General features: G+C 46.6%; 7 protein-coding genes across 7 annotated transcripts; 3 read left to right on the top strand and 4 right to left on the bottom strand.

The window, feature by feature from the left end:
* Positions 1-773: 773 nt before the first annotated feature.
* GLAREA_00765 (Galactose oxidase, central) lies at positions 774-4,517 on the bottom strand (the record flags this gene model as incomplete). The annotated part of the gene is made up of 2 exons (XM_008085523.1): positions 774-1,015; positions 1,064-4,517. 2 exons carry the CDS (start codon positions 4,515-4,517, stop codon positions 774-776), a joined length of 3,696 nt encoding a protein of 1,231 aa, XP_008083714.1.
* Positions 4,518-6,244: 1,727 nt separating this feature from the next.
* GLAREA_00764 (nuclease) lies at positions 6,245-7,162 on the bottom strand (the record flags this gene model as incomplete). Its single annotated transcript, XM_008085522.1, has 2 exons — positions 6,245-6,745; positions 6,791-7,162. 2 exons carry the CDS (start codon positions 7,160-7,162, stop codon positions 6,245-6,247), a joined length of 873 nt encoding a protein of 290 aa, XP_008083713.1.
* A 328-nt stretch (positions 7,163-7,490) lies between these two features.
* GLAREA_00763 (DNA-glycosylase) lies at positions 7,491-8,829 on the bottom strand (the record flags this gene model as incomplete). The annotated part of the gene is made up of 4 exons (XM_008085521.1): positions 7,491-8,246; positions 8,301-8,658; positions 8,708-8,742; positions 8,791-8,829. The coding sequence occupies 4 exons, from the start codon at positions 8,827-8,829 to the stop codon at positions 7,491-7,493; spliced, it is 1,188 nt and encodes a 395-aa protein (XP_008083712.1).
* A 256-nt stretch (positions 8,830-9,085) lies between these two features.
* On the top strand, positions 9,086-11,073 carry GLAREA_00762 (RNA-binding, RBD; the record flags this gene model as incomplete). The annotated part of the gene is made up of 5 exons (XM_008085520.1): positions 9,086-9,190; positions 9,239-10,414; positions 10,464-10,728; positions 10,785-10,996; positions 11,047-11,073. 5 exons carry the CDS (start codon positions 9,086-9,088, stop codon positions 11,071-11,073), a joined length of 1,785 nt encoding a protein of 594 aa, XP_008083711.1.
* A 1,691-nt stretch (positions 11,074-12,764) lies between these two features.
* On the top strand, positions 12,765-13,459 carry GLAREA_00761 (S15/NS1 RNA-binding protein; the record flags this gene model as incomplete). Its single annotated transcript, XM_008085519.1, has 4 exons — positions 12,765-12,966; positions 13,036-13,068; positions 13,185-13,231; positions 13,286-13,459. 4 exons carry the CDS (start codon positions 12,765-12,767, stop codon positions 13,457-13,459), a joined length of 456 nt encoding a protein of 151 aa, XP_008083710.1.
* A 388-nt stretch (positions 13,460-13,847) lies between these two features.
* GLAREA_00760 (uncharacterized protein) lies at positions 13,848-14,437 on the bottom strand (the record flags this gene model as incomplete). Its single annotated transcript, XM_008085518.1, has 3 exons — positions 13,848-13,920; positions 13,972-14,195; positions 14,252-14,437. 3 exons carry the CDS (start codon positions 14,435-14,437, stop codon positions 13,848-13,850), a joined length of 483 nt encoding a protein of 160 aa, XP_008083709.1.
* Positions 14,438-14,795: 358 nt separating this feature from the next.
* GLAREA_00759 (uncharacterized protein) lies at positions 14,796-17,562 on the top strand (the record flags this gene model as incomplete). The annotated part of the gene is made up of 2 exons (XM_008085517.1): positions 14,796-15,328; positions 15,498-17,562. The coding sequence occupies 2 exons, from the start codon at positions 14,796-14,798 to the stop codon at positions 17,560-17,562; spliced, it is 2,598 nt and encodes an 865-aa protein (XP_008083708.1).
* Between the last annotated feature and the right edge of the window lie 3,022 nt (positions 17,563-20,584).

Raw genomic sequence — 20,584 nt, 5'->3', positions numbered from 1 at the left:
TCCACTAGAATTTACAAACCGCGGCTGAAATCCAAGAAAACTCTGATGGTCAAGATATGATTTCGACATTGTTGTGGGGGGAAGAAATAGCATTGACTCTTACTTGAACGTTTCATGCATGCTTAGAATCAGAGTCCACCCCACAAGCACATGTAATTCTGTCACGCACCTTCCATTCATAAAAGGACCAAGCAGTATAACGCAAGCTACAAAGAGCAGACCTCACGTTCAGTCAATGGTATGTTTTATAGATTTAGATTCTTTTAAATTAGAATGAACGCAACACTAAAGTAGCTATTTTCCACATATCTCTTTTTCCCCCTGGGAGCTGACACCATCCATGTCAATAATTAACAATTCCACCCATTTATCTACCAAGCACATACATGAGGCAATGCCGTTGTCATTCGCCTCGCGAAGCCGGGTGGCGAGGCTCGCAAAAGGAGGTGATATTTTACAAAGTCGAAATGTAGAAAAGAAGAGGTTGTCTCGTGCCGAGTATGTTTTGGCAAGCTGTAAACATTAAGGGCTCCATATTGTTGTTTTTCCGAGTTTAAGAGAAAGGAAAGGTGCACTGTAGATTTGTTGTAGTCGAGATGTGTGTTCGTCGAAAAAGGCCGTAGAGATAACTCATCGTGGTGTGGTGTGTAAGTACGCCAAAAATGAAAAGGGTATGTCGCAAAAAATGTTCGACAGAAAGTGCAAAAAGGCCCCCCATCGGCCTATCCAGAACGCCATTAAATCCCAGCCCGTACTCCATTAGATTATCTTCTTCATATCCTTGTTGATTGCTTTTCTACGCCACTTCGCCCCTGGCCTAGTGATCCGAAAAGCTGTTCTGGCGGTATTCGGGAAGTGCCCCGATCGTATGATGATGTTTGTGCTGCTGGCATGTATCCTTCGCGTTTTCTCCGTAGGCGCTCGGCTACGACACCAGCGACAACGAGGAGGAATACAAGGCCAAGTGCACAGGCCAGAGCTATTAAAACAACGAAGCCAACCGCGAGGCGACCACCTATTTCAAGTCAGCACAGGAGTCACATGAATATGGTGAAATACTTACTCTTATTGGATCCAAACTGAACCACCTTGGATGAGAAGAATTGGGAGAGACTTCCACTAGTGCTAGTAGCAGAATTCGTAAGAGCATATGGTAGGTAGTCGGTGCCGTTAAAAACGACGGCTGAAGCATTGCCAAATCCAGGTATGTTCAAGGAGCCGGTCATCAAGAGCACCTGATCTCTAGACAGAAATTCAGAGCTGCCGTGGTCAGATGTAACTGGCAAGATTTGTAAGCCTCGAACGCTGGATCCAGATCCTAAGGTTGCAGGAACCGAGTTCCAGTTACTGCCATCGTATTTCATGACAAAAGCCGAACCATTTGCCGAGAAACCCGCAACCCAGAGTTGTGCGGAATCATTATTGACTGAAGTCATGGCAGTGACGGGCCCAGGAATCATAGTCGCAGCAGGTGCCGCCGTCCAATTTTGAGCTTTAGCATCATACATAGCAACGGAAATATTGCCTCCATCAAGGTTCAGTTCCCCACCAGCGATGAGCATGGTCTCTGAAGCCCAAAACATGGTATGAGCAATGCCAGCAAGAGTTGAGCCAGGTCGATCCCACTGTGAAGAGCCGGTGACAAAGACGCATACTGCAGGACATTGCAAGGCGCCAGCGGATTCGAAGCTGCCACCAACATATATGTCTCCAGTATCAGGTCTGACCGCAATAGTTCGGGCAGTACTATCTCCGCCGGCAAGTGCAGGTGGTTGAGCTCCAAACGTTGAGCTTGCAAGATTATAGGAGAAGAGTCCGTTGACAGCACTATCTCCGACAGTACCTCTCAAGGAACCTCCTATCCATAATGTATCATCCTGCAGTGCCAAAGCCAAGATGGTCGAATCGTTTGAGATCTCGTCTCCAACGCCGGAAACGTCGTTGGAGGCTGCATTGTTAATGATAACAAGATTGTTGATCTGGCTACCATCGGTGGCATTAGCAGTGAAATGGCCTCCCAGGATCGTAAGATTACGATTCCTGCTCTCGTCAAAGAGACCAGTGGTTACTCCGCTTAGGTTTCCGGTAGTAGTGGCTCTCTTGCTAAGCGTACTTGAGGTTTGCGATTGCTGAGGCTGGATACGGACGGGAAATGTACCAAGCGACGAGGTAGATTGAAGTTCGACCGCACCGTTGGTATTGAACTGTGATGTAGATAGGTGTCCGGCAAATAGAGAAACGCCAGACGATACTTCAACAGTAGCACTCAATTTACCCTGGATGCTTGTCGTTGCGGAGTCGATGTTCTGAAGCCAGTTGTTTCTAGATGGTACCCACGTGGCGAACCCGGCAACTGCGATTGATCTGTTGCTCCCAAAGGCGTTGATGTTACCGAAAGTTCCTGAAAGTGTTATGACGGACTCCAAGGTGTTGGCGCTTATGTTAATGGAAAGGGGAATAATCTCAGACACCATCCCATCCACGCCAGCTCCTAGTGCGGCCCAAGTGTTCCTAGACGTATCGTAAAGGCCGACATGACTTAAACCAGCGACTGTTGAGGTATTGGTGTTTGTGAAATTACCTCCAACATATAAGGAGGTGCCGTCAACAAAGAGAGTCGACACGGCTCCATTAAGGCTTCCGCCCGGAAGAGGTGTTGCACCAGCGTCGGTGATGGAAAAGATGTTCGAGAAGTTGTTTGAGCTGAAGTCACCTCCAATGAAGGTGGTACTGCCAGAGGTAATCAAAGAGGAAATCCCACTCCCTGCCGAAATGCTCATTCCCGCTGTGTCGAACGTCGAGTTGGCAAAATCGGCGGTGTTGACAGTTGCTTGAGAAGGATCGTATTCAAAGATGCCGTTTAAGCCGCCCGTTGAGCTCGGCGCAGTCAAGATAAAGCTAACACGCTGAGCCACGACGGAGAAATTAGGTATATTTTGCCCTGCTTTTGGTGACAGGGTTACTGACGGTCGAAAAGAACTGCTGGTGGCATCGACGGAGCCGAAGAAAATCTGGTCATATTTGTCGAACTCATTTGTTTGGAAGATGTCCCGGAACGTCTGATTACCAGTTGTACCAGACAAAACTCCACTCAATGTAACTTCCCCCCTGGTTGCGCAACTGTTGTCTTGCCGGCAGCCTGGCGTATAAATATTGACTGAATACGTACCGGATTGTTTTATATCAGGATAAAAGACAACATTATCTGTTGTAGATTGATCGACGACGGCTGTGAGATATTGAGATGAGCTCGCGCCGGATGGGGTTATGGCCCAGGGACCGGTATTAGTTGCATTGGAAGGAGATCCAGTGCTAGAACAAGTTGGTTCATTGAAACTGTTAATGGCGTAGGCGAATATATCGTCTTGGAAGAGCTCAATCCCATTCAGACCACCGCCACTTCCATAGAAAGCTGATATATCAATTCGAAAAGCGTTCATACCAACGTCATTGACAAAATGAAAATCTTGGAACTCAACATCGCTCCTATCGCTCAGTGGACATTCAGAAGTACAAGACGCGTTCTGCCCAGTCGCAGGGTCTGTGTAAGTAAAATTCATTATGCCGTTGATTGGTTGAGCCGTAAATCTCCACGTCTTCGTACCTCGACCGTCCAGATGGGTGTTTCTTAATCGAAGTTTTGTGGGTTGGAATCCAAATCCAAAAGTGGCTTGCCAGAAGCCTGGGGTGTTGTCTGCAAGCAGCCAGGTAGACCCGGCGCCATCAGTGCTGCTATTTTTACATAGGATGTTTCTGGGATCGCTGAATCCTGCAGCTGCAGTTGATGAACCGGATGTGATGTTGGCACCAGAGATATTGACGATTTGTTGATCAGGATTGCTAGGTCCAGTAGCATTGCCCAAACCAGTAAAGTTGCCCCCAAAGATAATGTTACCATTTCCGGCCTTGGTTATGGAGCTGACAGGTCCATTGAAGCCCGCAAAGGGAAGATTTGTCCACCCGGCATCTCCCACCCACATTATGGCGTTCGTAGAATTGGCACCTGTAAAACTGCCTCCTACATAAACGGAATTTGACGATGGATCGCAAAGTAAGGCGTTGACACTCCCCGTCAGTCCAGTCAATGGTGTGACTGCAGATGTATTCGCATTGATCAGCGCTGCTCCTCTCGTCTCGACTCCACCTATACTTGTAAAAGATCCCCCAACAACAACGCCAGCCATTGCCCCATCCTTCACAAATGAGCACATTGCTTGAATACTGCCATCCGCCGATGCAAGACTCGTAAACGCGCCATTGGGCAGGCGTGCGAGGATCGATTGACTACCATTTGTGCTGAATCCATTCTGGCCCTGTCCCTCAAATTCATAAAGCGAGATCCCACTGAAATCTCCTACTAGTCCCACACGTCCTGACGAGGATAAATCGAGGTTTGCCGAAGGTACCGGAGTAAAAGTGATCGCTTCTGAGACTGTTGATAAAGAGGCTAGGAGTAATGCGAAGCGTAATGACGATGGAGGTTCCTTCACTGGACTCCACCACGTAGAGAGCTTCATTGTAGAAACCAGTCACAACCTGGTCGCGATTTTTTCTCCTTGCTTAGGTCTTTGGAGCGCCTAGGTGGCTGGTGTCGGTCGTGGTGTTTTCGGTCGCCCTTAGCAACTCAAACTCGATTACCGCGTTTATTCCATTCCCTTGCTTCGACAAAAAGATCTGCTGTGAACGGATATCTGCGGCCACGAAGTATATTCACTGTCGCAAAATCCCCCCTGATAACGAGCGTCGCGTGGTGGTGAGATCGATTGTGCGTGGTGGCAGGAGAAGGCGGAGATTTTGGAAAGGTATGAGGTCGCCTAGCGCAAGCCCGTTCAGCTTAAGGTTGTCGCAAAGGCAGGCTATCTGGCGACTAGTCTGACCGGCTTCCTGTACGTTGGTAATTGAAGGTAAATTGCAACACGACGATGATATACGAGGATGTCTGTTAATAATTCGTTCGGAGAGGTGTAAGGAAGGTGTGTTTTGTAAAGGAGTGTGTGGTCGTGGACCTGGTGCACCGTGAATCGTCAGTGGATGGTCGATCGATACAATCCAAGGTTGTGGAGTGCAGGCGGCGGGCGTGGAGAGTTTGGCCTCTTTCGCCGCTGGAGATGCTGGACCTACCAAGCTTGTACGTGGATACCTCCGTTTAAACGAGTGATGGAAGCGTCCGAGTTGATGAAGATGTTGAAAACCCCCCTCAAATGTTCATTCCGTCGATGTAAAATCGAGTCGCGAAGGCCGCGAGGTTGGAGATCGGATGGACCCGCTCAATCTCCTATTTTCGTTTGTTTGACCCCTGACGAAGCGGGTGTGAAGTGGACCGTTCGAGCCGTTGTACTGCCGTACCTGACGAATGAGTTTTCCAGTGCCAGCGCAATTATTCAGAAGGACGAACGAAATCAATTGTTTTGCTCTTGAACGTTCAAAATGCATGGATTCAAGACAAACTACGCAAAGTCAAATCTCATTCAAGCCCAATGGCGATCAAGCTCGCTCTGTTCCACACGTAGGAGCACGGAAGGTTTGGGGAGGAATCTCGTATCCATGGCAATCTGAGCCTTTCGTCCAATCAGCGTGCGTCCTGGCATTTTCAAACATCAAGATCTTCATCTGTTTTCGTGGCACCAGGAACATATCACGTGTCGTGGTTTAACTGTGCATGTTCTAGCTGCGAAGTATTACATATTGGCAGCCTAGATAATCGTCCTAGAAACAAATTGAGTGTCTAGGTTGGAAAAAGGCAATGCCCGTTTGTCACCCTGCCGTCGAGAGGCACAAGTAGATCGTGAAAGAGGAATAATGACTGCCGGATATCACCAAATGTGTCCTCTACCATTGGTGCTACAATTCACTGGCACAACAATCATGGCTAGATCAGAAGATTTCTTGATCAACAATCAAGATGGTCATTGTATTTGTCGGCGATCATAGCGATCTGTATATCTGTGTATCCCAGGGGTGTTTGTTTATTCGGTTCCATAGCACATCGAAACGGCTTTCCATGGCGCTGCTGCTTAGGCTATAACTTGAAGGATCAAGAACCTCTAGTCGTGAGGCTATAACGTTTTAAACGTGGGAGGCTCCTCTAAACAATGACGCATATGCGCGAAACCTCCAAACAGTAAGGCGCACCACGAATGGTACATGTACAAACATGACAAGCACTTCCTGGAGGATCTGACACCCATGATACCGTTCGAAAATCCTCAATTGGGTAATACTTCACGACAGCGCCGTAGAACATTCATTTATTCTTCCTCCAAATAACAAATCTCTGTACAAACGACCCAATCATCGAAGTTGTATCTTCGGATACTTTAGGTGTCTTGGGTATCACTTTATCAGACGTGGTCATATCTGCAGTTCTCGTCTTGTATGCTCTCGGGCTCTCAAAATCTTTCGCTTTGCCCGCCCAGATGCCCTTCTTCAGTTGTTTGGCTTTTGCTTCCACATCTCGATATTCTTCCTCAAACGCCCCAAATTCAGCTCCTGCCTTCGCATCATAAATCGTCGCCCAGCCTGCCTTCAGCATCTCTTTGCCCACATCCCTCTGAATGAGCCAGCGGCGCACCCAAACGGTAGCAACAACCCGCTCGTATTGATCGCGTTTGTAGATGTAAGCTCGAACCTTTCGATTCAGAATGTAATCTTTCAACCACTGTAAAGCTTCATCTGAATGTGGTTGCGCCGGTTTCCCAAAATGTGCTCCTTCCGGCGCGTCAACTCCTGCGATTCTGACATGAATCTGTTATGATCAGCTCAGTCCCAAAAGGGCATTCAGAAGACATACAGTGTTATTCTTGAGATCCAGCTTTTTCACTGGTACCCTCCTCCTCGAAAGAGGCAACCAGCCCCATCCCGCCCATTTTCCTCCCGGTGTATGAAAAAAATGGAAATTATCCGCGTCGCCCACTCGCGTCACCGTCCCAAACAAAGACCTTTTCCTGAATAGTTCCGGCCTTATATAGGTAGCTTCAGGTATGCGACGTAGGTAGGAGCGGTATACGCGCACTGAGAGTAGGATGGTGGAGGTGAGGAGGAGCGTTGGAATTATAGTCCGAGGATCGGTATAATGCGTCCAGTCGGTAGCATTGAGACTGGAGCCCCATTGGATATACTTGTGTTTCTTGGAGGAATCGTCATCGGTAGATGATGAGACCATCGCAAGGAGGACGAAGGTATTTCTGGTGTTAGAGCGTGGAGGCCGTGGGGACCTCGGGAAGAATCTAGGAAACTCGCTTGGTAGAGGTTGTCAGGGGTGACCTCCAGGTGCAGTTGAAGCAACTGTAATTAGAGCAGTTTTCCCGTAAAACTCCTCATTTCTATTGAGATGTTATAGATGTGGAGTAATTGCAATTCGTAATGTTGAATTCCATTGGGCCTTTTAGTGTAATAGAGGAAGGGGATTCGAGACCCATTGCCGGAACGGCTTGCCGTTGCTAGGTTTTTATTTTGTGTTACAAGTACAATTATATAATACATAGAACCATTCATCCTAACCTTCTCCTCTTTGCTCTTTGATTTCTCGGACTATCCTTGAAGTCCTTTATCAATTCAACAGTATTTTCTTCCTCGAACTCATCCTTAATTCCGTTCAAAAGATATTCTTGTTTCACTACCGTCTTTACCTCAACAGTTGTCTCCCCTTCTTGCTTAACCTTGACTTCTTCCACCTTAATTTCCTTCGCTTTACTAGTCAGTCTTTCTGAGAATGTTTTCAGATCTGCCGCAAAAAGTACTGAGTGCGCCCAACCAGCTTCAATTCCCCAGAGTTGTCTGAAATGGTCACCGACCGCATCGTAAGTAGCCTTTGTTAAGCTCTTGTGCTTTCCCTTGCCGAATTTATAATCCCTCTGCGCGAATTGCCATACGTGTGTATCTACAGGCACAGATTCCCCCCAACCAAGACCCATGAGACAAACACAATCCGCCACCTTAGGGCCTACACCTTGGAGTTGTAGGAGTTCCTCATGAGCCTTTCGGTAGCCATCGCGGCCCCCAGGCGGCATTTTCTGGTCTGGACTGTGGTCAACATTAGATAAATTCTGCAGCCAGCCTTCCGGCTTCTCCTTGGCAACCATCTTAGCCGTCTTAGCTATATAGCTTGCGCGATAGCCAAATCCCAGTTCACGCAGGTGAGCCTCGACTCCAGGCCCTGTAAGAGTTTCAGGTGCTGGGAAGTCATGATATGGTTGAGCATCAACGTGGCCAATGAGAGGTCCATAATGTAGACAAAGATTGTTGACCTTGATGAGTATTGTTAGCTAACGGAAACGCTGTGTCATGAGTAAGAAATATACCATCTGTGATATTCGTATAATATTATTATTACTACTGCAAATAAATCCCACAAGAGCTTCCCAAGCATCCTGCTTCAAGATCCTGACTCCTGTGAATTTCGGCGCTCTCTTCTTGAAGTTCGGATCAACAGAAGACCAATACTCATAAAGTGCAGTGAGGTTCGGCTCTAGATTCAGATAATGCTTGAGGAGTCTCTCGGTGTCATCTTCATCTTCATCCTTGATCGGATCTTGAATTTCAGCTTTTATATTTAAAGACCCATTTGAAGATCCTAGAGTATACGGCCTCATAGACCGGTAATGGAGGTATGAATCATCTTGCTTTAAACTCAGGATTCGACCGTGTAGAGTACAAGTCCTAGACGAACTGTGAGCCCCTATCTCATTTCACTGACGAGTGGACATACCACTCCTCATTTTTGAGCTTCTTCCATCTAAAAGACTGTCCGCAGCGCAATGTTGTGTCAATACATAACTCTGCTAAGCTTACTGGAAGTTTTCGCCATTCTGAAACGCGTAAACTCGCCATAAATTGAAGATTGAGAGAAATATTCTTGTTGTACTTGTGAATGAATTTCACGGAGCCTTGTTCATGGAGCCGATGAGACCACGACAGGGGTATCGTTTCTTAGCGCCAAATCGCGCATCGACAGAAGGAAAAACATAAGTCCCAAAGCCTCGTCGCAATCACTAGATGATCAGTATCCTTCAGAACTTGAAACTAATTTCTTCATTAACCAAAGAAGTCGTTAGCAACAAGCATGAACGGCGACTCATATAGAGGCATGGCCCCCTTAAACAGCAACCCAAAACCACATGGCAGAGCAAGTATGGCTGACGATAAAACATTAACAGATAGCGGAAGGCATGGTTCTTCGAGAGATCACGGTGTACGAAGTCCCCATTATGCGAGTTACTCAAAGCTAATTAGGCATCAGTCCTCCCGCGATGATCGACGAGGAGACAGAGGTGATCGCGAACGACGTCGCTCGCGATCCCCAGGCCACCGAGGAGCACGCCCTTCACGCCGAGACGGAGACGTAGACTCTTATTCTACGAGCCGCGACTACCGAGAGAGGGAACGTGAGGAGAGATACTCTGGTAGAGATGCAGGTCGGGAGCGCCGGGGTGGAGGTGATAGAGAATGGGACCGAGATAGAGGTAACGCGCGCCGCGAGTCGCGAAGAGACGACGAGAGACCTCCAAGAAGAGACAGGGATCTGTTTGACGACAGAAGAAACGGAGCCGGCGGTGGTGGTAGGCGTGGAGGACGGGGTGATCGCGATGGAGGGCGTGATGGAGGGCGCGATGGAGGCTTTGGGCGAGAAATGCAATCCCAACGAGAAAAAAGCGCAACCCCTCCACCCAAAAAGAAGGAACCTACGCCCGATTTGACAGACGTCGTGTCTGTTCTCGAGAGACGGAGAAGATTGACCCAGTGGGATATCAAACCCCAAGGCTATGAGAATGTTACAGCTGAACAAGCTAAGCTATCTGGCATGTTTCCACTTCCCGGAGCTCCTCGACAGCAGCCTATGGATCCAAGCAAACTCCAAGCTATCATGGCGCAACCAAGCGGATCCGTAACCAATGCAGCCTTGAAGCCATCGAACTCCCGTCAAGCTAAACGCCTTCTGGTACACAACCTTCCTTCGACATCCATTAGCGAAGAAGCCATCATCAATTTCTTCAACCTTCAAATGAACGGACTCAATATTGTTGAGGGCTCGGATCCATGCATTAGTGCTCAGATTTCAAAGGACAAGTCCTTTGCTTTGCTGGAATTCAAGACACCTTCCGATGCTACATTAGCTTTGGCTTTTGATGGGATTACAATGGACGATAGCGAATATGTCAATAGAGAGGCAAATGGTGGTGACACTAAAGGTCTTTCTATCCGCCGCCCTAAAGATTATATTGTCCCTGCAGTTTCGGATGAGACGCCACAAGAGCCTGGAGTAGTGTCAAGTGTGGTCGTTGACACTCAGAATAAAATCTGCATGTCGAATGTTCCTCTTTATCTTACCGATGAACAGGTTATTGAACTTTTGACATCCTTTGGCGAACTGAAAGCCTTTGTTTTGGTCAAAGACAACAGCACTGGGGAGTCCAGGGTAAGTTTATTGTAGCGATCTGAATTGAAATTCGCTAATATCATGGCAGGGTATTGCATTTTGTGAGTATGCTGACCCCGCAGCGGCAACTGATATTGCGGTTGAGGGATTGAATGGTATGGAGTTAGGAGATAAACACCTTAGGGTCCAGAGGGCGAGTATTGGTAATACACAGGTATCTGGTCTTGAGATGGGCGTCAACGCAATGTCCATGCTGGCTGGCACTACTTCTGCAGGTCTAGAGGATGGCCGCGTCCTACAACTACTCAATATGGTCACACCGGAAGAGCTTGTTGATAACGATGATTACGAAGGTATATTGTTTCCCCATCTCTAGTTTAATCGGTAGTCACTGACCTAATCTCCACAGAAATCTGCGAAGACGTCAAGGAAGAATGCGAGAAATATGGCAAAGTTCTTGACATGAAGGTTCCTCGACCCACAGGTGGCAGCAGACAATCTAATGGGGTTGGCAAAATCTTCGTCAAGTTTGACACTCCAGAGTCGGCGGGCAAAGCACTTCGAGCCCTTGCTGGTCGTAAATTCGCGGATCGTACAGTTGTTACCACCTATTTCTCCGAAGTATGTATAACTCTAGCCTCATAAGAAAAGCCCACTAATATCTCGTGCAGGAAAACTTCGAGGTGGCCGCATGGTAAAAGGAAGTTTTGGCTGCAGAGCATTACCCCATTTCCTATCTAACCTGCTCACTCCAAAAGCGTTGCAGTGTAAAGTCGCGAATCTGTACCTCTGTAACTCTAGTTAATCCGTCGATTTGGCGCACATAAGGAATTTTAAAAGCAGACAGTGTTTAACACATAGGATACTAACGTCCAAGAGCGATCTTTTTCGTTATGTGTACCGGATGTTCATCATGACGGATGAAAACTACCTGGGAGTATGGCTGGATAATGACTTTATACTAAAACTACTAGTTTACTGACCCTGCTGATGTGACTAACTCCCTCCAGTCACTGCCCAGGTGACATTGTACAGCTGCAAACCCAGTATCTCCTCTTTTTCTATCGGATGCTCGACTGCTGTCCTCCTTTCAAGCAGACGATACTATTGTCATCGGCGCGTCCTAATTTACTTTGGTACAGTGTCCTACGTCCCTTCGACCTGGAAGTTCAGAGGACTAATTGGATATATATCAAATGGTCACACGTCACGGCTGATAGTGTGAATGAACAAGCCCGACCCCTCACAGATATAGGTTTTATCAAGACAGCCTAATTCTCTTGGGGAAGGCGAAGCTAGATGTTAGGCATAGACTGTTCACGTCTTATGTCTATATCGAAAAGAGAAAACTCGGTAAGTTTGCGACAGGAGTACCGCTCCAGCAGATACTCTTCTCGCGCCTGCATGACCAGTAAATACCATGGCCTCGAAGGAAATATGCTAGCCAGTGTGCCCTAGGAATGCTCTGTAATAACACGAAGCGGCACTTAAACATGCTACCCAGTTGCCATCATGTCCACAACATATCACATCATGAAACCCCTCACCGAGCTCAGTTTAGATTCACATTATAGTAGTAATTGTCTTAAGTATTGTAATACTATTCTAGACAGAGGAATAATTTACGGAAACAGTTTACTCAATGAGTATTCAGTAAGACGAAAGTAGATAGAAGTTGGGTCAAGAACGATATTATGGGTAAAATTTTCTATCATAATCTATCTAATGTTCCTACAATGAGCGACACGATTTCATTCACCTCTATGACATTCTGACCTGTCTTCGTTGCGTTAGTGAAGAATCCAACACCAGTGTAACAACGAGCAAAAATAACGTGAACAAGGGATATCAGAAGTCCGTTTAGATCATCGCGTTCCCCGCAGGGAACACTAAATCAAGAGGTACCAGAAAAAGTAAAATATGGAGTATCATCATTTGACCTTGTGTTCAGAGACGCTAAAAGAATGGTTGGGAGCTGACTTACTTGGCTATGCCTGACGTTTGCTGAGCGAAAGCTCCCATCAATGATGAGCTCTCACCTGTTCCGACAATTTGGTGCTCCTGAAACACAGATACACCACAGTCGCGACTCATACAACACCTCATGAAAGAGATACGGGAGTAAACACTCAGCTTCTGGCACTGAACGCCTGGCAAGCTAAATGCGAGTTTTCGTGTTGTCCTGCTGTTGTTGAGCTCACACGGGTCTTGGAGATTTTTTCATATGAAGAGCTATGCGCACGAGCCATAAGACTAACCACAAATGGCTTAGCGATCAGGACAATTCTAAGCGAACGCACTCAGAAATTCTCACGATAGTTTCGATGCGCATTTCTGAACCTCGAATTCCCAACACCAATCCCGACAACTTCGACAATACATAATCACCATGGGTCGTCTTCACAGCAACGGAAAGGGCATATCAGCCTCCGCCATCCCATACTCCCGAACCCCTCCAGCATGGCTCAAGACCACCCCAGAGCAAGTTGTTGACCAGATCTGCAAGCTCGCTAAGAAGGGCGCAACTCCATCGCAAATTGGTGTTGTCCTCAGAGATTCTCACGGTATCGCTCAGGTCAAGGTTGTTACTGGTATGTCTATCGCATTGTGCCCAACCGAATGAATTGCTATGGAACCATGTACTAATGTATCTCGCGCAGGTAACAAGATTCTTAGAATCCTCAAGTCCAACGGTACGATATATCCGATATGAATGATTTCAATGTGGAAACTGCTTCGGCGGTCCACTGTGAATGAAAATACAATATTGCCTCTGCTTGGTCTTTGACTGACGGAGTGAAATGAATAGGTCTCGCACCAGAGATTCCAGAGGATCTTTACATGTTGATCAAGAAGGTACGATTTCAATTCGCACTAGCTCTCGGGTTTTATGCTAATGAAGCTCCCAAGGCCGTTGCTGTCCGCAAGCATCTCGAGCGCAACCGAAAGGACAAAGACTCCAAGTTCCGTCTTATTCTCATCGAGTCCAGAATCCACCGTCTCTCCCGTTACTACAAGACCGTCGGTGTTCTCCCACCAACCTGGAGATACGAGTCCGCCACTGCCTCCACCATGGTTTCATAGATGTCTAAAAGAATTGAAAAGGGCGCTGTTTGGCTTGGAGTTTGGGGTGTGGGCATATTTGCATTGGTGGACGGTCTATAATAATAGACGTTGATAAGCCTACATAGGAATCACGAAGCAAAAACCTCATTCCAACATCTCAGTGTGAACTTGTCTGTTTAGATCATAGTGACGAGATAGCACAACGAACGTGTGCTAGGCCTCTTTAAGCAGTTGTCGGTTCAGTTATATTATAATTTTCTCCTGCCATATGTTGTGACAAGACTCCCCAACTCCTGTGACTTTTAATCCAGATATACCGCGGAGACATAGCCGCGGAATATCTTTTCGTATTCTGCAGTGCTTTCCACAGATGTCAAGCAAAGAATCCTCCAAAGACATATGCCTATTACTGCGTCCCTTCAATCTCCCGCGAACGCTGTAAAAGGTACTCCCCAAGCACACGTAGAGGGTCTTTAGGCCTGTATTTTGATTAACACTTTGCCAGCAAGGCGCTTGAAAGTAAAACCCACTGTTCCTTTGCTATGATTTTCATGCCCTCCAACACAGGCCCCGTAACCTTGCCATTCAAGTACTGTCTCGTAGGCGCGCCATGTGGAGGAGCCTCTTTGGGTATCATTGTCGCAGGATCGGGATGCTGTGATGTCGCGCGACTGGTAACATCGTGGCCGTTTGTATTGCGACTCGGTGTCCCTATGCGTGGAGGGGCAGGGCTGTGGTTGCCCACTGCTGGACTCTGTTGACATGTCAGTATTGCCCTTAAATTCGTGTGGTAACCACAGAGCTGCGTACCCCTGGCCGATCGGGTGTGCGGTCACTCATTACGGTATCCCTCATGTTGTCAAGCAGAGGAGTTTGCGCGACTGCTGAGGGTGCGACTGTAGGTTGAATTGCAGCTTCGAAAGCTTGTGCGGCTGCATTCTGAGGAGCGGAAGCTTCGGTGGGGCCATTCTCTTGAGCATGAGGCTGTAAAGACATGATGTCCTATTCGTCTGAAGGCGGGGTGTGTGACGGTTCTCAAATTATGAAGCTTCGGCGGAGGGGAAGAATTGAGAAGCTCGGAATATCATTACTAGTAGTAAGAATTAAAAACCAAAATTAATTTAGGGTTGTGTAAACAATAACAGCTATTTAGCAACCCTAACTATGATCAACTACAAAAGCAATCTTTTCAATAGTAATAGAGAAAGTTAATTGCTACGTTAATCGAAGCTTACCTCTCAAAACCGACGCGTAGTCACATGCCAACGCGTTGCTGCCTTACGATGACGCGACTAGTCATGAAGTTATCAAACTCAATCTTTTACGAACAGTTCCACTTCTCCAGCTCTGGACCATGGTCCTTACGAAGCAAAGGACGGCAGTACATAATTCAATGCTTGGTCGACGAATTCCTCATCCTTCATCCACCAATTTCACTGACGATTCGCCTCCATCAAAGCGCTTGAAAACTCATGAAAGCACCGACGATGACTTCCGTGATGTTTCTCCTCTCCGAACACCACGCGCTGAAACCCCAGACTCAGATGATGAATGTTCATCTGGGGAGGTTGGAGCTTCTAACGTCCACGTTACGGAGCTAGAAAGTGCACTGGGGCCGGTAAAAACCGACAAAGAAGCGATCCAGGAGTATGAGGCTATGCGAGCAGCCGAAGGCTCGTTGGATGAGAGCGAGGATGTTCCCGGTGCTGGTGATCTAAATGACAGGTTAAGTAAAAGGAGCTGGACCAGAGGGAAGAGTTCAATTTATGTGGATGCTTTCAATTTAGCTCTGGAGACGGTGCTCGAGGATGAAGGGCACTTATTTGATGAGAGGGAGATGAAAGTATTCCAGATATGGAGGGAGTTGGATTATGAGGCTCAATATCTGTAAGTCAGGTTAAACGCATGGTATATTTGGATCATGATGTTTTAAATTGCATTCGCGCAAACCATTCAGCAGAAGTCCCTCATAATTGTCCAACTAATATTCATCTCCTCCATACTTCTTCAACTTCTAGCATATTCTTGACCATGGCCACTAGCTGACATTGACCAGTTACGTCCGTCTATTTCTACGCAAAACATCTGTCTGGCATCGTATAAACAAGCTGGGCTACTATGGCGATATAGCAGATCTCCCTGCTGCTGTTGATATACTTCAAACTACCCATAGCTTGCCTGAGACAACAGCAGAAATTCAGGTCAACCCCGCTGAACATGCTCCCCCCGATGGCACTGTGCTTGACTCCACCTTCACATTCGCTGATTCCTCTGACGGAATGATCACTTCACTTGAAGAAGCTTCTTCACTTCTGAATTTGGAAGAACTAAAAGTGATTGGAAAAGAATCCAAACTTCGGGGAAAGAATAAAACGGAGCTTCTCAACTCTCTCCGTTCTATGAGTCGCCGACAGAGTGGCTTGGGATGGGTTGGTTTAAAGAGATCTGATAGTGAACAGACGAGCGTCTCTGACTCTGGCGAGAACGATGATACTGGCGCTGAGGATGACGGGATGTCCGACAGCAACCGTGACAAACATTTCTTGAGGAAGATAATGAATACGACAGGCGCCTGTATCAGACTCTCTTTACCAACCCTGAAGCTATTTGAGCGAGTTCACTTGGTATTTTATAGGTCAACAGAATGGACAGAGAAGTCCCTCACGACGATTATTCTAGCACGAATATCTCGTCGAAACTTCCCTGACTATATTGTATCTCGGTCAGCCAATATCTTCACTTCTCGAGCAGAGTTACTGGAGTTCGAGGCGGGACTTCGAACACAGTTTCGAGTAGAAGATATACTAGAGATGAATGGCAACCCTGGAAAAGCTGGTCTAGAGGAGGTGAAAGCCATTTTTGATGAAGTATACCCTCGCTGGAAAGTTCTTCTAGAGGAAGAACAACGCAAAGAGGAACGAGTGTATGAGAGTGGTGAAGGTGCATACTTACGACGATTTTCGCCCGCGTGGGTATACACACGGATTGTCCATAAAGGTACTTACGTTTTAGGGAGGTTTAAACTCCACGCTGAGGAGCACGAAGTGTTGAGTAAATTACTGGGTCAGCATCTATTTCACGCTGCTCGTCGAGGAGCGTGGTATCAGCGCAAAGCGTTGTTAGAAGAGCATTATATGTATGCTATTGCTCCACCTGAGAATCTCTCCGACCCAGAGAAGCACAAACGGCATTGGAAACGAATTGCTCTACAAACATGTGAGCAAGGTTTGCAAGATAAAGACTGCCATATAATATACCATTACGACCTCCAAAAGCGAATCAAAAAGATCGAGAAGAATATCAAGATGCCCATGAGAGAACAGCACGATTTCGACCATGTCTTACTCGCCAAACCTATTGAAGTAACAGTCGAAGGTATCCAAATCAAGAAGAACTACCCACCATCACTCAAACGAAGGACAAGCAACACACATCCACCTGAAGAGAAACTTCGAAGCACAAAGACTATCTGGGTGGATGAAGCTGAAACCGGCGGAGAATGCAGCGTAGAAGCCATGTGTCTCTCCCACTACCGCTCGCAAGGCTTCAAAGGCTATCATGCTGAAGGAGGTATCATACGGACACTATTCGCATACCTCTTCTTCGATATTCTCTTCATCTACATTCCCAACGTCTTTCAGACCGCATACCAAACCTGTCCATTAGACCTTCATACCGACGCGTTCTTCCCGTCTCGCATATCGGAGATCAATCATCGTCTCGTCGAGATTGCGAATGGAAATGCGGCGGACATCATCCGCTCTGTTGACTCGAGAGAACGGGAAAGAGCGACTTGTGTTATTGGTTTGAGGTGGGATTTTGAACTTGATGATCTCTTAGAGATTGTGGCATGTTTTCCCGATGAGGCACTCGCGGCTGTGTGTAAAGTTATGGCGCAGGAGTATCGGGTTAGGGGAGGTGGTATTCCGGATCTGTTTATTTGGAAACCAGCGACGGGAGAGGAAAAGGGCGAGGTGAGGTTCGTGGAGGTTAAGAGTGAGAATGATAGGTTGAGTGATACGCAGAGGTTGTGGATTCATGTGCTTACTGGGGCGGGAGTTAGAGTGGAATTGTGTAATGCTGTGGCGAAGGAAGTCAAGGTTATTGATGTTGAGAGGTGAAGATTAGCTTTTGACATATCTAAATGAAGAAAACTATCATCAGTCATTGAACGTGTTTGACAAATTTCAGTCGAATCGAAATCTGTCCTATCTACGTACACCTCAATGCCAACGGTTTGTCCCAATTTACTCAACTTCCACTAACCAGGACCTCACCTTCAAATCCATCACACAGTCACACTGAATCATAATCCACCCCTATTACCCCTTCCAGCATCGCCAGTGAATCAAAACCCTCTCCCCTCCTCCAATCAGCGTCGGCGGGCCCACCCCCTCACGTAATCATCCTTTGGGTATAAATATCGTCAACTCCTTCGCGACATGCAACAAAAAATATTTTCCCACAATTTCAGGTATGCGTTTGAATTCGATTGTGTGTGGGATTCGGGACACGCCTCACGTGGTTAGTCGGTCTTGGGTATAAATATCGTCAGCTCCCTCGCGACGTGCAACAAAAACATTTTTCTTATACTATTCTGTGAGGTGGGCTGATGGAAGTGTGGGCAGCAACAGATCGATCGATTATATACTAGCATGATATCTTCTATTACTACATATTTCTGCAATGTGTAGGTTCGCTTTTGCGAGAGGTATTTATGTGATTTCAAAAATCCTCCATAAAGTAAGATCTGGTAATGATTGTATATACTTTATGAGTGGAAGTCTTAACGGCAAGGGACATTCCCTAGCTTCGGGGAGAAAGGATTAATTCTTGGTCATATTCCTCGACACTAGTGGGTGGAAGGTGTAGATGCATTTATACCACCCTTGAGGTTCGAAAGACAAATTGTATTGTTCGAGATCTTCTTGCCATGTCCAAGAAGATGGACGAGCTCGATCTATTACCAAAACTTCACCTTCACACTTTCACCTCACCTAAGTATTTCACATATAACCACTACAAAATTCACCAGCTCTCCTACTGCTTCGTCATTTACTCTCATCGCTCATCAACCCAATATCGGTTGTCCGTATAAATAATGACTTTCTGTTATTTCCTTTAGACTAATAACTTGCATCCCAGCAAAGTTTACTATTCCCAATTTCACAACCGACTTCGTATATTATAAACGCACGCAGGCTGATGCGCATCTCATTCTCCGTCCTCCCGCTAACGCAAATAAGTAAACATTCGAACCTGCATGAGAAGAAATCGAACCCATCGTTCTATAGATCAACATCCAAACTCGGCTTATAATCTCACTCATAAACTCTGGACTAGAACTACAGTGTATCCCCGGAATGCTAAACTGATTTACGATGGAATGAATAATGAACCAAAATTGTTTGATTGTTGGCTGTTTCCGTCACCTCTTGGATGTCAATTGATTCTCTGGATCTGGGATTCTGAGTGAGTAGCGCGGTGGCTGCTTATACTACGATACAATATAGAGTACGTAACAATTTATAACATGCAGAACATCTTCATTTCACGCTCTACTATTCACTTACAAATAGCTTTATCACTTGAAATCTATTAAGATCGCTAAAAGCCTATGTTTTCACACGTAGCTAGGCTTATCATCCTTACTCGGGTGTTCCAATCTTTATTTCAGAGTCGGGATCATGACATATCGAGGTTTATCTAAGCCGTCCTTTGCAGAACAACTTACCACCTCGAATATTTTCTAAAACCAGTTGCCTATTGCCCGTCTCACTTCACAACTACCTAATATCGATTAATCGTCTATCTCATTGACCACTCGACACATAATTTTTTGGACGATTTCAATGTTGGTGAAAAAAAGCACCGCAGATCGAACAGAGTTTACGCTGAGTCCTCGTTCTACAGCGGCCTCCTCATTCCACGTCTTCGTCAATATCGACAGCACATTCGGAATCCAAACCGCTAGATTCTTGCGTTACTAGTCACTACATCGTGCTCGACCTCTGTAAGAGTAGATGCGATGCTCGAGTATACCAAGGCAGCCTAATCACCACCTAAAAGCCAAAAGACATGGTATTTGACCATGCCATTAACAACATCTTATCCCCCGGCGGTTCTATCCAGCATACCGTCATTCCATCCTTGCTCGCGGCCGGTTTTTGCAAGTTTCCAGTTACTGACCTTCTCATGCCAATGTTACGAATACTGCTCTCGGTGGTGGTGGCAGAGAATTCAGTCTCGCAGCATAGAGATAATGTCCGGGTTAGGCGGATGGGTTGAAGCTAGGAAAACCAAGATGGTATTGGAGTTTGGGGATGTGGATAAGGCGCGTGAGGAGTTTAGGAAGGAGGGAGGAGAAGGGGCTGGGAGGAAATTATTGTTAGGTTTTCGCTTTGAGATTAAGGATTCGAAGAGCTGTTTGTCTGTCAAGTATTTTATGTGGAAATTATATCACTCCTTGAAAGCGGAGTTGAAGATTATATGGTGATGTACTTCGTATCTGAGAACGTAGAATCTCCGCTGAAGATTTTTAATATTCGTACTTTATACTATGCTGTCAGATGGAACTGGTACCAGAAGTGTAAAGAGCTTCTAAGATAAAAAAGTAGAATTGTCACGCAAACTGCAATTCCGACATCTCACTTCCTTCTATGTCTAACTTGGTCAATCTTCACTTAACCGCTCACTACTCACTTCACACACCTAGAGTAGGATCTATAGACAACCAAAAATTCAATGGATTCATTCATTCCTTTCCTCTACTTCCTCGATGTCGTCCCAAGCACAACGCACTATTATTCACATTCTAGGGTCCTGAGGGTCACTGCCAAACCCACCCCATCCCCAAGTTCAACCGCACTAAACCCCCACGCCCCGGCTCGTGCCGCCGTCAACCACCACCACACAACAACCTCTCCCTTCCTCGTTCCCAATCCATTCCACCAACATAAAAACCCCCCGGTCTTTAGAGTCCGAATACACAACACAGCACACCACATTAACCATTACATCACCCCTTCAACCCATCACCCAATCTCATCTTCACCTGTGCCTAAACGATGCACACGCCCTAAGACCGATGCGACCTCATCCTTACCGCCCATCAAGCCACCGACCTCACCGTGCATGTCGAAG

Source organism: Glarea lozoyensis (genome assembly GCF_000409485.1).
Source record: "Glarea lozoyensis ATCC 20868 chromosome Unknown GLAREA3, whole genome shotgun sequence".
Classification (NCBI taxonomy): domain Eukaryota; kingdom Fungi; phylum Ascomycota; class Leotiomycetes; order Helotiales; family Helotiaceae; genus Glarea; species Glarea lozoyensis.
The sequence above is the reverse complement of the archived record's forward strand: the minus strand, read 5'-3'. Positions and strand labels throughout refer to the sequence as shown.